Consider the following 19394-nt stretch of genomic DNA (forward strand, 5'->3'; position numbering starts at 1 on the left):
AGAGTCATCATTGATAATTAAATATAACACTATTATCAATAACCAACCAATATAAAGTCCAACACACAACAATCAAACATAAAAAGGATTGCAACACATGTACAGAAAGAGCAATTAATGTGCACACATGCTTGCTAAGATGGTTTTGCACATATTATGTAGATTTTGTGATTTATTATTTCCTCTTGATTATGTTATTTCTCATTTGCATTCAAACTGCAATATGTATTCGGGTGGGAAGGGATTGATCTAATAGAAGATTAGTGTATTATATCTTAACATAAATTCAACATAATCTAGCCAACTGTGAGTGAGAGAGACGGAGAGGGTGAGAATAATGAATAGAAGATTACTTAGGGATATTTTATTGGGAAAAATGCCCATACACCCCCTAAACTTTCAACTATTGGCCAAAAGACCCTCTCAACTTTTTTATTGACCAATTTACTCCTTAAACTATTCACAACTGCCAAATCAATACTTCAGTTAGTCACACGTTAAAACACTAACGGAATAAGCACATGTCACTCACGTGACTTTCAAATACAAACATAAAAAAAAAAACCCAAACGTCCAAAACCCAACGGAAAGAGGAGAAGAGAACCAGGTCCGGCAGAGGGAGAATCCACGCCGTTCAGAGCCATTGCTGAGCTTCTCTCTGCCATCTCGCCGCCCTTGTCCCGGCGGTGCCTTGGTGGTTCCGCCGCACTGTTCAATCTGGGTATGTCTCTCCCCTGCCAAGCTCCAACCATCTTTCTTCCTCAATTCATCGCCGACCCAAGCCCCAAGCCCCAAGCCTCCATCGCTGACCCATTTCGGCGTTTGTATTTATGTTTCGGTATGGGTTTCGCCATTTATGTTTGTGTTTCAGAGTGGATTTCGGGCTGTGTTTGTGTTTCGGTATGGGTTTCGGCGTTGGTGTTTGTGTTTCGGTATGGGTTTCGGCGTTTATGTTTGTGTTTCAAAGTGGATTTCGGGCTGTGTTTGTGTTTTGGTATGGGTTTTGGCGTTTGTGTTTGTGTTTCGGCGTGGATTTCAGGCTGGGTTTGGGGCTTTGTTTGCATTTTGGGTTTGTGTTTCGGGCGTTGGTTTTAGCCTCTCTCTGCGTTTCGGGCTGGGTTTTTGCTGGTTGTTCTCAATCTGTTGGTTTTGATTTAGGTTGTTCATATTTCTACTTTTTTTTTGTTTTTTTTTTTGTTTTTCTGATCTGGGTTTTGCTCATATTTCTGCTCGTTTTTTCTGGTTTTTCTGCTCAATTTTTTTTGTTCTTCTTCACTGGTTCTTGATGGGTTTTGGTCATAATGATGGCGTTGCGGTTGTGCGGTGGTTTCCAGATTGAATTGTGCGGCGGAACCACCAAGGCGCCGCCGGGACAAGGTTCTCTCTGCCGGACTTGGTTCTCTTCTCCTCTTTCCGTTGGGTTTTGGACGTTTGGTTTTTTTTTTTTTTTTAATGTTTGTATTTGAAAGTCACGCGAGTGACACGTGCTTATTCTGTTAGTGTTTTAATGTGTGACTAACTGAAGTATTGATTTGACAGTTGTGAATAATTTAAGGTGTAAATTGGCCAATAAAAAAATTGAGGGGGTCTTTTGGCCAATAGTTGAAAGTTTAGAGGGTGTATGAGTATTTTTTCCTATTTTATTTTTTTAAATATAAAACATTAAAAATATTTATAGTTACTGTTCGGTCCATTCGGTTCATTTCGGTTAATGTCGTTTGTTGGCACTTAACGATTAGATCAGTCACAAAAATGGATGGATGGTCAATTTTGAAAATGGTATCAATCAATCTTAATTGACCATAATGAAATTTTTTAAAATTAAGGAACCAAAATAAAATAATACCGCAGTCTAAAAGGATCAAAAAGATATCATTTCAGTGAAGTACAAAGTCCATGCTATCCAAAAGAACAAGATATCATATTCATGGAAACGGATCCTCTCCATTTCCTTTGAAATGGAGAGGCTCCAGTACACGGTCAGGATTTCGTCCAAAATGATCCACGCTCAAAAACTGGACACGTCATTTAAAATTTTAACACCACACTTAACTAGAGTTCAACGCACTTAACTGGGGTTTAACTCAACCGGGCAAAAAAAAACTCAAGTTAAACTCTTAACTCTCACCAGCTGTTCAAACTCTCTCTCTCAAATTTCGAAGTTCAAACTCTCTCAACCTCCATTTCTAGCATACTCAACTCAAACCCATCAGCAAAAACAAAGAAAAAACCTTAGCTCACCAGAGATCCCGACACCCATACACGCATCCTTTTTAGACTCAGATCAGAGAGAGAGTAAGGGTTGGGGTTTGGAGAGAATTGGGTGTAAAGAGAGACATTGATGCTTTTCAGACCCAAATCGGAGAAGGTTAGGGTTTGGGTTTGGAGAAAATGGGGAAAGAGAGAAGTTGATGATCTTTCAGGTTTGATCTATGAAGGGAAATGAGATTGAGAGACAGAGAAAGAGATTTTGGTCGAAGGAGAGAAGAAGCCACCATCGGAGGTGGTGGTTGCGGTGAGCCAGCCTTGCCGATTTGGTTCAGACCCAAATCAGAGAAGGTTAGGGTTTGGGTTTGGGGAAAATCGGGAAAGAGAGAAGTTGATGCTCAATCTCCATGGCTACCGCTAGCAGCCGCCGTGTTCCGCTCCACCAATTCCGACCGTGGTTCTGGTAAAGTTCTCTGTCTCCCTCTTTGATTTTTCCTTCTTTTAATTTTCTCAACAAAAAAAAAGATCTTTTAATTTGTAGTATTGTATTAGGATTTCGTTTTCTTTTGATAAAGAAATTGAATTCCCTGTTGTACATGGGAAAAAAATAATGTGGAATTTGTGTAATTGGATACAGATTGTTCTTGGCCGAGCTTCATCTTGTAACCACACTACTGCCGGCGGCGGTGCATATAGACGGTGTTTACACCATTGGTGGCCGCTGGTACCCTTCTTTTTCTCTCTATTGTCTATTCTCTTTTTATTTGCTTTTTAGATATGACCGAAACCCCCATTTTGTTTCAGTTTTTATTAGTGGCTAAGTTTCCTTTTGCATAAAACAATGGAGGTTTTTGGGTACAGCCAAATGTGCTATTGTCTTTGACATCAGTAAAGTAATTGTGTTGCTTGGTCTATGCTAAAAAAATCATTATGAAATTTCTCTTTTTGTCCTAATTTTTCTTAGGTACCTGTTATTTTCCTAAATTGCAGATGGGTATTTTGCGTGTTGTAGTTCATTTTAAAGGTATAAACTGTGGCTCTTGATAGGCTAACTTGAGGGGAAAATCTTTGCTTGCTTGAATTGTTACCAATCATACTTAACAAGTTTAGCCCAAATTTTAAGTAGTCAATTTAGATTTTTATATGTTAAGGCCTCCCTCAAATATTCTGGGTTTTTGGTTCAAAAGAATGTTTGAAAATTTGGTGATGTGTTTTTTCTTTTAATAAATCTTCAAATATTTCTAGATGAACTTTAATTCTTGGGCATTTCAATGTTATACAGATATGTTACTGATTTATGAACTCTAATTCTAATTGGGCATTTCTAAGTTATACAAATATGGTACTGATCTATACAATAAAGCAGAAATTGCATTTAAATTTAGGCACAATTGAGCTTATGAACAAGAGTTTGTTTTATGAATTTTCCCCATTTATTGTGGCCAAAGCTTTTAGATGGATTAATAGCTATATGTCTCTTGTTGTTAACAGGATAAAATGTTTTGAAGCATTCCATGATCTAAGACACATTCAGAAAAGAGCATAGCAGCTAAGACACATTACATGACAGTGCTACATAAAGAAAAGCTTGACATAAAAATTGCTAAGAATATGAAGTGTTGGTACTCTGCCAGGAAAATAGTAGCTCTATCAAAGATGGCCTTTGGTTGTAACTTGTAACTGAATTTTTTCAAAGTAGAATGTGATGTCTAAAGAAAGAAGTGCACTGCTGAAAGGGAGAAGATTACGTGGAAGACTTGGCATTGTGGATAGCTATTGCCGTGGGTGGATAGCTATTGCATTTGAAATTCATATTTGGATTACTAAGGAGTTGCTGTTGCATTCATATTTGAATTATGTTATTTAGATAAAGTTATACCTGATTTGGTACTTGTATTTGAGTTTCTAGGAAGTTGAGTCCCTTTTGGATTATCTGTTAGTATTCTGAATATTCATAGGAGTATCTATTGTTATTTGGATTCCTAAGACTTGTATTTAACGTAGAATGCAATTAATAAAGCAGCAGAGAATTATTATCCCAATTTCCTTCTCTATTCTCTTATTCAGGAGACCGGTCATCTTGAATACGACCAAATAACTATCCATTCAGTTAGAAATTAAACCCAGTCATAACATAGAACCTGTTACAAGCACTCCATGATGTATTGAAACCATATCTTGTTGTCAATAGGCTAATTATTTTCAGTATAACTGAAACTTTAAATGTATTTTCTATTTTGATACTAGGTAGTTTCATTGTTCATTTACAAAAACTTTAACAAGGATTTAGAATACAAACCAAGAAAAATGTAACAAAATTTAGTTACATTGGTTTGAGTGTGTAACGCAATGTAATTGATTGTGCGCCTTTTTATTTCTAATTTCTTGTAATGCTTCAAATTGAACAATTTTGATGTTGCCTATATGGTCATGAATTGATGCACGAGTTTGATCCAATAATAAATAAAGCTAATAATGAACAAAACTTTATTGAAATGTACACTTTGATTACAAGACTATTAGAACAAGAGCCCTAACAAGAATTCTACCTCTTGCTTCTTTTTTGATAATCAGCTATAGTAGTATTAAACCAAAACAGGAAAAACAAGAGAGGGGCAATCAACCTTACAAGCTGACTGCAAAGCAGCCGGAAGATTGCCATTATTACAACAAAAAGGAGAGGAAGAACCTAAAGCTAACTTGGCAGCAGCATGAGCTGCGCCATTACAACTCCTATTGATCCAGCTAAACGAGCAAACAGCAAACAACATAGCTAAACTACGAATATTATCAGTCAAAGTAGAAATGGACCAATCCACGGACTGGTACTTGCCCGCAATTGAGTCGAAGCAAATTTTTGAGTCGCCCTTTACCATCACATGACTCCAGCTTTCAGAAATAGCTAATTATACATTCCATCCAACTTGCCCCATCTCTTGGTATGAATGTATGATGCTTTGGTATCAAAGCTTTGGGATGTATCATAGCTCCAAAGGTCCTTCCAAATTACTGATGATTAGGATCAATGAAACCTACAAGCAATATTAACAAATCTCAATCCTTCAAAATTACAAAGAAACCAATAACAGAACCTGTCCAAAAATCTAATCCCAATTCAAAAAAAAAAAAAAAATCAAAAACCCCAAGAAATTATAATTTGCATCAATTAAGCGAATTTCAATCCAAATTCTCAAACAGCAATACCTACAATAAGAAAGTTAAGACAACTGCAAAATAGATAACAGAAATCAACAGTTAAGAAAGTGACGTATGAAATCATTACCAATATGCCTGACCAAGTGCAAGTTCTTCACCCGCCCATACTCGCTCATAGCCTAAAACACCAATAACCATATTTTCCATTAACAAATAACAATTCATTAAAAGAACATAATTTTTTTAATATATATATATAAATATATATATATATATAATGAAAAATTAGACATATCAGTAAAGTAATAATACGGAAGCAAAAGAAAATAAATTGAATTTGGAAAGTTGATACGGACTATATACGGAACCAAAGGAAAAGAAACTAAAATTTCTATACGAGCATTAAATTTTCTCAGCAACCAAACAAACATGAAATTGAAATGATATTGACACTTCAGCGCCTAAGTACACCAAAAAAAATTCAAATTCAGTTATTAAATTTTTTATTTTTTATTTTCCTTTAAGCTATCTCGGCAACCAAAAAGAGAGTGTGAGAGGGTTGAAAAGAGAAGAGACCTCGCGAAGAGTGTCTTCGGAGGTGTGGCGAGAGAGGCGGCCGACGAAGACGGTGCAGTAAGGGTCTCCGATGACCTTGCGATCGCCAAAGGGGTCATCTGCAAAAAGAGCGAAAAGTGATGGGTAGAATTGGAATTGTGAGAATTGGAGGAGAGAGAGAGGGGTATATATACAGAGTCCAGCAGAGGCGCAGAGGTGGGCTCTGTAAATGGCGTTGTCGTGAGGGAGAATATCAGTGCCGTCAATGCTTCCTGCTTGGATCGGATGATACGACAAAATCTCTGCTTGGATCGGTGCCGTGAGGGGTATTCATTTTTTTCTTCTCTTTTCTCTTTCCAAAATCTCTGTGTTACTCTGTGCCTCAACTCTCAAAAAGATTGCGCAAGGCCTTGGGTTGGAGATGAGAGAAAATCCTCGGAGATGAGAGTTGGAGATGAGAGTTTGAACTTTGAAATTTCAGATGGGTTGGTGAGAGAAAAGAATAGGCTGATCTAACCTTGGGTTAAGTTCATGTGGTTTGGGTTAAGTTTATGTGGGTTAAGTTTATGACGTGTCCAGTTTTTGAGCGTGGATCATTTTCAGAAAAATCCTGACCGTGTACTGGAGGCCTCTCCATTTCAAAGGAAATGGAGAGGATCCGTTTCCCATATTCATACTCACTCACGCTTTTTTAACGCCCTCCCTACAATTAATTAATAATTTCATGCAGGATTTATCCTAGAGACAAAAAACCAATGCTACACCTCAAATTTTTCCAAATTCTCACACGCATGAACTCACAACTGACATAATTTTTTTTTACTTATCAATTACCAATTACCAGGTAAGAAGTTGGTAAAAAAGTTTATTGCTCTAATATTTTTCTTAGGAAAATTTAAGATGTGCTAAAGACATTTATTAGTGAATAATTTTTTTTTTAAAAAAATTTAAAGGAAAAGAAATAAAACAATTAATGTTTAATATCTTTTCTTTATTTTCCGCATTAAAATTTTCCTAAGTACTTTTTCCAACGGCATGAAAAAAAACCATGCCGTTGGAAATTCACAAAAAGGAGTGCACTACTACTACTACTACACTCACGCGGGAAGCATTGCATTTGTGTGTCTTGTCACAGAATCAGAGCCAAAAGCATCTATATATATATATATAAAAGCTCACACTCACAGTCACAGCCTCTTTCAAATCCAAATTTCATTTCATAGTTGAGAGAGAGAGAGAGAGAGAGAGAGAGAGAGAGAGAGAGAGAGAGAATGTACAAAACAAAGGTGCAGGAGTTATGCCAGAAGAAGCAATGGAGGCCACCCATGTACTCCACCATGAAAGACGGACCTGATCACCACCCTCGCTTCAACTCCTCTGTTTCTGTCAATGGCCTGTTCTTTCACTCTCCCTTTCCCTCCAAATCCTCCAAGGATGCCCAAAACGCCGCCGCCAAACTCGCCTTCCTCCACTTCACCGGTACTCTTCACTATTCACAGGGCCGGCCCAAGGCCTAAGCCCCTACCACTTTTTTTTTTTTTTTAGGAAAATAGGGCCTCAAAGGACCAAAATTTTATAAAATTATATATATTAATAATTGTGCATTTTTTTTATTAGTGATGGTAAGGATATCACAAATTTTATTATAAACCTACAAATTGACATATTACCATTCATAAAATAAAATAAAAGTAATTTAAACATTCAATAATTAGATTGATGAAACTCATCAATTAGTGATTTTAGTGCATTTTTCATTCTCATTTCTATCGAGACTCCCAAAGTACGAGATCAATAGAAACTTAACCCAATTGAAACCTTTAAAATGTTGAAAATGAGTTACATCATTAATTATAGATGAATAACCCCTAATAGCTTGATACTTTAATTTTTGTAAACCGATATCCTATATTTTTTGTTTCTCAAAAAAAAAAAAAAAAGATATCCTATATTTTTTTTTAATTAAAATTTATGGTTCAACTATGAAATTCAGTTCTCTATATGAAATTAACATTAGTTTAATCGGTATTAGTCATCAAATTATATATTTAATGTGTTATATTAAATTTGATTAGTACTAGATAATTTTGTTTAATTAATATTTACATATTTAATGTAATTATGTGACGCGTGACATTATGTACTTGTGTTGTGTGTACAGATTGTATAATTCTACAACATGTAACTATTTTGATTTTTTTAAAATGGTTTGATCAGGTTCCTCTGCCACATTGCCTAGTACTGAACCGATTGATGTAGAGTCAAACACTACCACAGAAACGTATCATGATGATGATGATGATCCCCAGATTCAGTCAGACGCCTTACATGTCACACTCACAGACGGTAAGGGATTTCAAGGCCTACAATTTCTTCACTGTTTGTTTTCACAAAGCTAAACAATTAACATTTCTTGCCAAAGTTGTGTACTTTTTCTATAAATTTCTAATGCTTCTATATCTTTCCAAAATGGCTGTTTTTTTTTTTGTGTTGTTGAAGTAGTTGCTTTCTTTATAAACATGGTTATTTTTATTGTGTTAGAACAAAATAAAGTTTTGTTAATTATAGCTGACCCAGATCCTATTTCTGCATGGTTTTTGGAATTTTTATTTTTTTGGGGAAAGAAACAGTGTTCATGCAAAATTGATAATAATTATAATAATAAATGTTTTTTAAGCAGACTGAGTTTTTTTTCTTTTTTTTTTTAGAGTGAGAAGACTGTGAGTAATTAACAAGAGAGAGAGAGAGATTTTTTTCTTTTCTTTTTAGAATACTATGTATTTTTAACACACACATGGGAGGAGAGAGAGAGTAATTGTAGTTATAAAGAAGAAATTACATGTCTTAATAAATGGACCAACTGGCAAAAGGCATTCTTTGCATCTTAAGAATCCAGTTAAAGAAAGTTTTTATAGGAAAAGAAAAAAAAAACAATTAATGTTTTGACAGCTTTTTTCATTTCTCATAAAAATGATGTCAAAATTTTCCTAAAATTGATTGTTAATAAGTGCTCTAAAGGCACTCATTAGCATGACCCTTTTTTTATTTGTAACTCAGTCAATGGTAAATGATACGCAGTCGATCAATTTTTTATTTTTTGATGGGACAATCGATCAATGTTGAAGTAAATAATTTCAAGCAAAATGCTTTCACCTATTGTTCCTTTGTATACTTACCGTGTACTTGGATTGCGCCCCTTTTTACATAATAATAATAATAATAAAAAATTAAAAAAAAAGAAAAAGAAACTATTGCCTATTGGTGCAGCTGTCTTTATAGATTCCACCATTCAATTGTAAGACGGCAAAGTTCTTTAAATTGACAAATTGTACGGTTTCTTCCCTATTCATTAAGTTGGTTTGGTTCCAAATCATCGGCAGTATTTAACCTATGTTTCCAATTAACAATTCAATGGACATAAGTTTTCTCCATTCAAGAGATGCTAAAAATATGATAGTTTGTACTTTTAGGCCGTGGATTATCTTAGATCCTAGATTCGACTTGTATACGACTCTGTGTGTGTGTGTGTTTTAATATGTAAATTACATAATGTATGTAAGAATGTTTGTGCGAAAAATGCAATTTTCGGATTTCTCATCTTTTCTTTCTAGTGAAAAAAGATTAGCCAGCATCTTTAATCTATATTTCATCTCCCTGACTATTTACACATGCTCTTCTTGCATTCTTTTTTTTTTTTTTGTTGAACATATGTCTAACAGTTGATTTGTTCTCATAGATTTTCAAAGTCAATACAAGGGCCTGCTGCAGAAATATGCGCAGCAGAAAAATCTTGATCCGCCATTATACATGAGTGAAAGTGATGGCCCATCCCACGCCATTCGCTTCAAGGCTACAGTTACAGTTGGTGGTCAAACCTTTGAGAGCCCAATGTTCTTCAAAACATTAAAGGGGGCAGAGCAGGCTGCTGCAAAGGCTGCTTTAATGTCATTGTCACCTGATGGCTTTCAGAAGGCAAGTTTCTTGAACTTATACCTTCCATAATACTCGCACCATTTTTTTTTCATGAAGGTGAAGATGATTAACAGTTGCTAATTCACATAATATGTTGACACCAATTAAGGAAGTATCAGAGAGTATGACTTTGGATAGAATAGAATAACGGAAAATAATACATGTGGCCAACCTAATTAATTTGTTAATGATCCATAGCCGACTCCAAAATTTTGGGACTAAGCCTTAGTACTTGTTGTAATTCACATAATATGTTGATGTCAATTTCATTGATTTTCCACCCCTTTATCCCTTTCAGGGTGACTTTGGTCTATACAAGAATCTCTTGCAGGAGTTAGCTCAGCAGGAAGGTTTCTCTATACCAATATATAAAACTACAAAATCTGGTGAATTACACTTGCCGACATTCTATTCCAATGTGGAAGTAGAAGGAGAGATATTTCGTGGGAAAGAAGGGAAATCCAAGAAACAGGCAGAGTTGAATGCTGCAAAGGTTGCTTACTCTATTCTAAAAGAGCGTAAGTCTCTTGTTCCTGTTTGTGATGGTATTTATGCCATTGGTTTCAATGTTAGGCATAAGGAAGTTCTTCTGGTCATATTGCATGAAGAGCAACTAGAATTGATTAAATATGTTCTCTTCGGGGCATCGATTGTGATTCTAATCTATTCATTATTTAGATACTATATGTCTGGAACGTTAGCCATTCAGAAAAGAAAAATGAAAATTTAGGTTGGAGATAAATCATTCCAAAAAGTTGCTGAAACATTGTATAAGTGGCTCTTAACTCATTTCTTACTTCAATATGTACTGTAACTGCGATTATAAAACATCATGTACAGTGTACATTAAGTAAGACTAATTATGTTTAGCAAAAAAAAAAGAAAAAAAAGTAAGACTAATTATCCAAAAAAAAAATAATACTAATTATAGATTTGTGTCCATCCATTCACATACGTTCTAGAGAAACTTCTTTCAAACACGTAATATAGACTTTCTTCCGTGGTCTAGTTTAATTTGCAGTCTATATTGTTCCACAATGACTGATTGGACTCATATATGTACAATTTTTAACAAATTCATAAAAAATTTGTTTCTTCACTTGGATTATTAAACAAATTCTATTTATACCCTATCACTTCCAGAGAAAATGAAATATTTGTACTATTTTCTACTCTTCATTTCAAATTTTTTTTTTTAACTCTCTAGATTTCCTTTTTTCTTTCTCTGTCCCTCCATATGTTCCATTTTTTTTTTTTTTTTTTTTTTTTCTGGAAATTTGTGTCCCACAATTGTTAAATAATGCATATTCATTGCATCTGCTTGGTCTATCTTTAGGTTATCCACCTGTTTAGCCAATTGGGAGGGGTGATAAAATATCTACCATTGTGCTAATGGGATCTAGAAATAGTTCATTGTAGTTCAGTGTCATACTTATAGGATTTTTTTTTTGAATTTTGAATTTTGAATTTTGGGGTGTGTGGGGGGGGGGGGGGTGTTAAAGTAGTTCTACTTATAGGCTATGGTCATCATTTTTAAAGTTATAATGCTATCCTCTAGCACATGATTAATGGCATTAAAAACGTTTCCTTGGTAAATGAATAATGATTTGTTGCAAAGTAGAAAGTTACCTACTTCTCTCACTGGGATGCACCATTCCATACTGCTATGTTGTGTATGAAACTTCATTGTAATATGCTTACTTCTTTGCTCGTGCATTGGCATGAAAGAAATAAGTCCATGATTGTACTTTGAGAATGTTCATTTCCTGTTCAGGTGGATTGAGTCGGAGTTCTGAGGCTGCTTCTCCTAATCTTGGTGAGGATGAAGCTCTCCTAACTACAAGCTTAACATTGACCAAGACCATGAAATCACAGCAGAACCTTGAAGATGAGAATCATCTGCTTCCATCTCCAATCATTAAGTACAAAGAAACTTTTAAAGAAGAAAGTACAGGTTACATATTGACCCAGTGCTTAATACTTTTTCCCTTTCCCTTTTCTAATGTTTCTGATAAGTAACTCCTAATACAATAAAAAAAAAAAAAAAAAAATAGCACTTCTTCCATAGTTATAGAACTTTCCCAAGTTGTATCAGCCCAAAATGCTGATCATTCAATATACGTTCGTCTCCCGCAGTGCTGCAACTAGACCAGAATACTGAGAGTGGGAACTCATTTTCTTGTCCTGACTCAGTACCTTCGTCACCCAAACAAGGCCAATTGTCTTCTCCTAATTTGGCACATCCCAATTTTTCTGCTCTCTCAAATTCAGACTCAAGCATGAAGAATGTAGGAACAATGAGTTACTTACTATGCAACAGAGTAAGGGTGTATACAAGCTTACCGAATATTGAATTCCCCAAGGGCATTACAGTGCTTCAAATTGGTGACAACAAGTGGGTGGCTGTGAGCTTGGAGTTCCCAAATGAAGAAGGTAACTGATCTGGTGGAGTCGCTTTTATCAATTTCTCTGCTAAGTTGCTCTTTGTTAGGGTCTACTTTCACTGAGACATGTTACATCTTCAACCAAACGACCTTATATGCTAAAAGTTAACTAGAAGTTTTATTATGTTTAAATTGTATTACTTGTCTTGCAAGTTACATGTAATCAGGTGTCAAAGCAATTGACACTTTATTATCTTTTATGATGCTTTCTTGAATCCTAATACAATCAAGCATGGCTACTTGTGAACCTTCCTTATATATTCATCATTCTTAAATGAAGCCTTGAGGTTACAGCTCATCTGTCATCAAGTCTTCTATGGAAGAAATACTATTGACTAAAATCCTGACATGAATTATCAATAGCATTGCACCATATCATAGTTTTCTTGCTACACCACCATTTTACTCGAAAACCAAAAGTAGTTGTCAAAGTCCCTCCATTTCCATGAATATTCTGGCTTCTGCTTCATTAATGTGGCAGAAAAGTTTGGTGGCTTTCGGGATTTTATTGGGAAGGCTGCTAATAAAAAAGTGCTGAAGCAAGCACATATTAGCAGATTGTAGAAGTAGCTTTCCTGAAGAATTTTCTGTGTTAGGAATAAAGTAAGAGCCCTATCCAATAGTTAAGATAGTAGCATATTTTCAAATAACTGGCTTGGGATATAATAATGTACGGTTAATTTCAACGGATGATTAAAAATTTTAGGTTTTACTCTAAATACAAACACACTCTAAAGATATGGAATATTTAAAGAGTTGGCTTCCCCCCCTCCTCCCTTTTGTTTTTAGTTTAGAGCAGATCAATCCTCATGCAATGCGTTTTATACAATTCCATCCGGTGTATTTGATTCTGGAGTGTGTTCAGCAGGCACACAATAATACTAAAAACGTAGATGGTGCATTACGTTGAGAAATAAAAGAACAGGAAATAGAAACTTCCTGGACATATGGGAAGGTGCAGACAAACATCCAAATGCATAAATCCTAATGCATCCTATGCTAGGAACTAAATAGCAAAGATTAGAAACTGCTTTTAAATTAACAAAAGCATTGAACAACCTTTGTTTGAGAACCAAGAAACCAAAGGAAAATCGAAGTTGTAAAATTAAAATTTTTTAAACCTTATCCTCTTAAAATAGATCTTGTCACTGGCAAGTGGCAACCTCCTATTGATTTCTCATTGCATGAACCACAATACTCATCCTTTTCTTCCATTGAATCACAATTAGTTTTAGGTACTTTTGTGAACTAGTTCTCTTTCACAAAGTTGTTGACCACATATATGTCTTAAATTTGTTATAGATCCAATCCTTCATTGAGACGTCAGCCATGTCACTTTTGAGCTCGGAAAATGATGGTGGTACACAATGCACAATTATGGAGAAGCAGAAAAAGAAGAAAATGGTGATGGATAGAATTGCGAAGCAGTTGCAAATGAAGAAACAAGAGTACATAAAAAGGCTTGGTGAATGAAAATGGCTAATTAGAGAGAGTGATTAATAAGGGTTATAAGAAGTACTTTGTCATTAAACGAAGTCACCTCTTTATTATTGATTTGGAGAAGAAAAAAAAATTTGATGGCCAAGAGGATAGAACTGACCCGGTTTTTGAACAGTTTGAACTCGTTTCTCACAACTATTAGGGGGGGCCAGCAAGTAGTCTAAACATGTTCCTCAAATATCATGTTCTAGTTACATTTTGTCTTTCCTTTTGCATAAGCGACCCCACAGTCCGAAAGGCCTGACATTTCTTAGAAATAGTGGTAGCATATCCCTTGCATTTAGTTAATATGCAATTACTCATCGTTGTTTTTCCCAGAAAAGATTGTTGTACAGAGTAGGCGGGATGAGAGCTAACAGAGAGTTGAGTTGGATTTTTAATTGATGCAGCTGGTTTGGATTGCACCAGCTGAGCTACATATTAAGTGATTGTAGGAACATGCTCCTAGTTACAGATGATATCACTGATGTAGTAGCAAATAGCATTATTCCTTTGCAAGTGGTTTTAGTGTGATTAAGTGGGTGGACTTTTTGGTACTGTCTTCCATATATTTTATAAGTGGTGTATATAATTCAGTGTGATATATCTTATATAAATAGTTCTGTAAAATATGTTAGATTAGTGTTTGCTGAGAGAGAGAGTAGAAAATAGTTTTAGATTTAATTGATTAGTCCCCTACACCACACTTGACGACCAACACAGAGAACCTCAAAATCACTACACCCAAATCATCAAACCCAAACAATCCAAGATTAAGCCTAGTTCAACCACCATTCAAATTACCCAAAACCAAACCAAAAAACCCTAATTGCCATTGTCCTCAATCATTACGTACATCTAACCTTCGTTCTAGCTTGACATCTGCTCCACATTCAATTCGGTCATGATTTCCTTCAAGGTCTTATTTTTTTCTACAAACTCAAGTTGTCTTTAAGTTTCCAACTTGAGTTTGAGGGGGATATTAAAGATATCAATGCTTGGAATGCAAGAGAAGTAATCTTAACTTACTTGGAGTGCAAGAAAAGTAATCTTAACTTACTTGGAGTGCAAACAAAGAAATCCTAATCCTACTTATAGTTCAAGTGTTGTTAATTTAAAATTTAGCCTACTATACATATCCATCCATGGATTCCTTGTAATAGATAACTTAACAGTAAAGATATAGCCATCAAGAATTTTTCCGCTTATAGATGTAGGACTTTAAGATTGCATCACGTTATTTCCTTGCCTTCTCTCTATTTTTCATTCTTTCTTCCTTTGCCTTCTTTATATTCTTTTTCATATTTTCCTATATTCACTAATTCAATTTTGCTCTCTTTCTACCGGACATCAGAGTTTTTTTTATTTTTTTATTTTTTTGTTATAGAATAAACATTGATGTGGTATTGGCACCATTCTCTAAGATTTATGTCAGGTTCTTTGTAAAAAAAGTAGTAGTACCCCCTTTATACTGTTAATATTTTTACCATTATTTTCTTCAAAGGAGCAGAATCACATAGTAATGAATTTGAAAGAAACCCTCACTATATCAATAATTGTGAAGCCACTTTATTCAATTTATTTACTTGTCTATGCAAGTAGTGTCAATTGTACATATATAGTAAATACATTACTGCTCTTCAATTAAGGCAGACCTAGTTAATGCATTTTTAAGATAAAGCGCAAATACCAGGACCAAAAGTGAAGCCACAACCAAGTTCATCAGTGTATTTTTCTTCTTCATCTCCGTGGCCAAACCACCTGCCACTTCCCTATAACCGTTTAGACCAGATCTACCAATTCCATCCGCATTTCTAGCTGTTTCTTTGTACTTCCTCTCTGCTGCCTCCTTAAATGAGTCAAGAGTTTCATGCATTTCATTTGTTGTGCTGGTAATAGCTTTTCCTGCTTTCTCCAATCCACCACTCCTTTCCTTCTCTAATTCCATTTGGGAAACATAATTGCTAGCAATATCAGTTTCTGTGCTCTTCTTCTTCTTCTCTGGTGGCCTTTGCGAAAACTTGTAATTAGTAGTATCATCAGCTGCTGTACTAGTACTACTCTTTCCATCTGCATAACTTGTTACTTCCTTTGCCTTCTCTGTTGTCTTTTTTGAAACATCTTCACTCTGCCCTCTTGCACTGCTTGCTTCTTCCTCCTTCTTGGTTCTCTTTTGCGGCGCAACATACTTAGCAGTTTCTTGCACAATTGCCTTTGGTGGAACCTTGTTTTCAGCAGCCTGCTGTTCCTTTTGTTCTTGGATAACTTCAGTAGCATCAGCAGCCTTTTTTCTTTCAAGTTCTTCAAAATTATACTTCTGAGATTTTGGCTGATCACCAACTTTGGGATTTTGTTGAGGCTTTGAATGTCCTAATAAATGTGGTTTTGAATGTTGCTCCTCACGTAGTTCAGCTGGGGCAATCATTTTTTTGGGTAGTTTAACATAGATTACGTGTTCATCATATTTTGCAGAGATTGCATCGGTGTCCGCATTTGGTGGGATGGTGAATTCTTTGTCAAAACGCTTCCATTTGTTTTTACCAAGCGAACGTTGACCACTGACCCTGAGGTTGCCTGCTGAAGTTATTTGAACCTTTAATTCTTCCCTTCTAAAACCTGCAATTATAAAGAGATACACTTATGTAAATACTAAATACTACAAATTTTATAATATAAATCTTATTAATTATTGTTTTAACTTTCAAAATTACAAAGAAAATTAATTAAATAATTTATTTATCATATTGTTGGTGTGGACTAATCACATTTATTATTTAGTCAATTTATAAGTTTTTTATAATAATTCTTCTAAAAAAAAATTTATAATAAAACTCATAATAAGTTGAGTAGTGTAAGAGATTGAACAAATTTTATTATATGTTAATTTTTTAAATACATAATAAAAATATAATTAAGAAATTTATTTATTATTTTGTTTATTAATTTTTTTTTTCGTTTTAATTATGAATAGTTACCTTTCCCATTTTTAGTGGATTTTCCTAGTCATCTAGGTATAATGCTTTTCTTAAACACTTCTCAAGCTGGTACTAAAAATTAAAATTAAAAAAAAAAAAAAAAAAAGGAGAAAAGAACAAGTAAAATGTAAAAAGAAAAGGTAAAGATAAAGATATTCCCTTTCTGAGCACTATGCCTGCCTAGGCACAGACCAGTTTAGGATAAAAAGTAGTTGTTCTATACAATTCTTTTGAAAGATAAAATGGTAAAAGGAACACGATATATATATATATATATATTATTTCCTCAGAATCTTGTGGGGTTTTCAATGTTTCATAATGTGGAAGAATTTGTTTTTTCAAAAAAAAATAAAAAATAAAAAATAAAAGAGAAATGAGCTTTTGACTAGATGGATCTTTAAAGACATTGTCAAATATATATGGAGTAATTTTCACTAAAGAGATTTTAAGAGACTCAAAACCATCATCCTAGACTGCTTAAGGTAAATAATCGGTAATGGGATTTTAAATTTTCTTTTTTTATTGTTTATACAAATTACATTAAAGACTAATTTATTAGTATTTTGAACTTATGATAAAAAACAATAATCAGAAAAATATATGTATTATAATTATTATTGTTGACAAGAAAAACATATTTACCATTCATCAAAACTATTACTTTTTATCTTGACAATTAAATTTCATGATTAATTTGCAAATTTTGACCTTTATTTTAAAATTGACAATTTACTTTAAAATATTCCAAAAAAATGCCTTTATTGTCATATACTTTAGAAGGCAAATGCCTTTATGATATTGCGTGATTTTCACTTGCCACATCATAATTTTCCTTTTATCATATAACAATAAAGACTTTTATAGAAACAATTTTGAAAATATAAAAATTAAAGTGAAATGTTTTAAACTATAAAATAATTTTGAAAACAAATGTTAATGCTTGAGGACCAAATATGCAATTTAACCTTTTTTTTTTTTTTTTGGAATCCATGGGTCCTTCAATCACAACCTAAAGGGTTTTTTCTTTTGAGAAATAATTACAACATGCTGCTAACCTTGCAGTTCGAACCCCTTCTCCTCTAAACCCTCAAGCACTTTGTGCATGGAGAGGTGTTAATTCAGCTACAAGGCATTTGACAACTTAAGAGGTCGGTTGGCAGGTCATAAAACATTGCCAATTAGGAAGAAAATATAACCGGCTTAATTGTTTTCAAGTTGGTAAATTTTTTTATTTAAAAAACTAGTTCGAACCATATATATTTCTATTAAAAAAAGTATTAAATTTGATTCTTTTCAAAATGCACATTCCCTTAAAAGTTGAGTTTGTAAATTATTATTTTTTTGTACTTGCATTTTCCACCCAAAACCAATTTTAAATTTTGAAAATTTTACTTATAACCTAAAATTTGACAATTTTACATATAACCTAAATCCAGACAAATAAAAAATAAATTTAAACTAGTTCTATATTAAACTAGAATTTTATTTTTTGTTCAACCAATATTAAAATCGAATGAGTTTTGTGAGATAGTTTTGCAGTTTGCATATTGGTAGAGGGGAAAAGAAAAAGAAGAAAAAAAGAAAAGAAAATTGGCTTGTTATCCTGGTTATATTAAGATATTAAAGAGCTTTTTTAAAATTGTTTACAAATTTTTATTTAAAGAATGTCAAGAAAGATGATCTGCAAACTCATTAACAATTGGTACCCATATATACATATCTATAAAGCCATATTATCATACTATAAGCGTCATGATCTGCTATTCTAATTAATAAACCTGAACAACAAAATTGAAGCCATAATACATATTGTCTAGCTAGCTCTAAAATGACACTAAATCAACTGGACAGACCAATATTGACAATTAACAAACACCAAAGGAAATTAAATCAGAAACAAACCTGGTACATGGACCAAGAGAGTGTCCAATCCCTCCTCAATTGCCCACTCAAATTGTGCTTCAAATTCCTCATAAACACGATTATCGGATTGTGACTTGGATTCCATCTTAGCTCTAGCTTTTGTTTCTTTTTTGTGTTTTGGTTTCGTGTGTTGGGTTTTAGGTGATTATAATTTCCAGATGGAAATGATGGATGAAGTATATTGGTTTTATACACAGAAGTGGGAGATTGACGTTTGGAAGGAAATTCAGGCTTCTGTGCTTTCTTTGGATTCAGTTTATTCCTTTTCTTCCTAGCTTTCATTACGTTTTCACGTTTCCTTTTGTTTTAGAAACGAAATATCCCTTATTCACGTAGAGTTGGTCACTTCATGCAGGGGCAAAGTGAAAGGTTCTTTGTCTCTTTCATACCCTGATGGAAATTGTTTTCGCAGAATATCTTCCTTGGACAAAGCTACCAAGTTATGACTCAATGGATTGCCCAAATTGGATTCGATCGGATGTGTCCAAGGGAGTCCAAAATCCAAATGGGTGCAAAAATATTCAAAAATTGAAACTTCAACAAAGAGAGAACATGTTGGTTGAAATAAAATATTAATATTTTTGATAGAAAATAATAATAATAATAATAATAATAATAATAATAATATTATTATTATTATTATTATTATTATTATTATTTAAGTGATGAAAAATTTACAAAG

The 19394-nt window shown here is 33.9% G+C and overlaps 2 protein-coding genes and 2 long non-coding RNA genes across 4 annotated transcripts; 2 read left to right on the forward strand and 2 right to left on the reverse strand.

Moving 5' to 3' along the window:
* The first annotated feature begins 2139 nt into the window (after positions 1-2139).
* On the forward strand, positions 2140-4250 carry LOC115981907. Its single transcript, XR_004089470.1, has 3 exons — positions 2140-2671; positions 2846-2932; positions 3700-4250. It is a non-coding gene; the product is annotated as an uncharacterized LOC115981907 (long non-coding RNA).
* Positions 4251-4694: 444 nt separating this feature from the next.
* LOC115981913 lies at positions 4695-6564 on the reverse strand. Its single transcript, XR_004089471.1, has 4 exons — positions 6114-6564; positions 5941-6038; positions 5492-5543; positions 4695-5240 (listed from the first exon to the last, which is right to left on the reverse strand). It is a non-coding gene; the product is annotated as an uncharacterized LOC115981913 (long non-coding RNA).
* A 601-nt stretch (positions 6565-7165) lies between these two features.
* Positions 7166-11910, forward strand: LOC115950299 (double-stranded RNA-binding protein 1-like). Its single transcript, XM_031067522.1, has 5 exons — positions 7166-7398; positions 8137-8265; positions 9656-9891; positions 10190-10409; positions 11666-11910. The coding sequence occupies exons 1-5, from the start codon at positions 7191-7193 to the stop codon at positions 11908-11910; spliced, it is 1038 nt and encodes a 345-aa protein (XP_030923382.1). The 5' UTR covers positions 7166-7190.
* Positions 11911-15359: 3449 nt separating this feature from the next.
* Positions 15360-18952, reverse strand: LOC115983723 (inactive protein RESTRICTED TEV MOVEMENT 2-like). Its single transcript, XM_031106513.1, has 2 exons — positions 18692-18952; positions 15360-16430 (listed from the first exon to the last, which is right to left on the reverse strand). Exons 1-2 carry the CDS (start codon positions 18795-18797, stop codon positions 15445-15447), a joined length of 1092 nt encoding a protein of 363 aa, XP_030962373.1. The 5' UTR covers positions 18798-18952; the 3' UTR covers positions 15360-15444.
* Between the last annotated feature and the right edge of the window lie 442 nt (positions 18953-19394).

The sequence above is a fragment of the Quercus lobata genome, chromosome 1 (genome assembly GCF_001633185.2).
Source record: "Quercus lobata isolate SW786 chromosome 1, ValleyOak3.0 Primary Assembly, whole genome shotgun sequence".
Taxonomy (NCBI): Eukaryota; Viridiplantae; Streptophyta; class Magnoliopsida; order Fagales; family Fagaceae; genus Quercus; species Quercus lobata.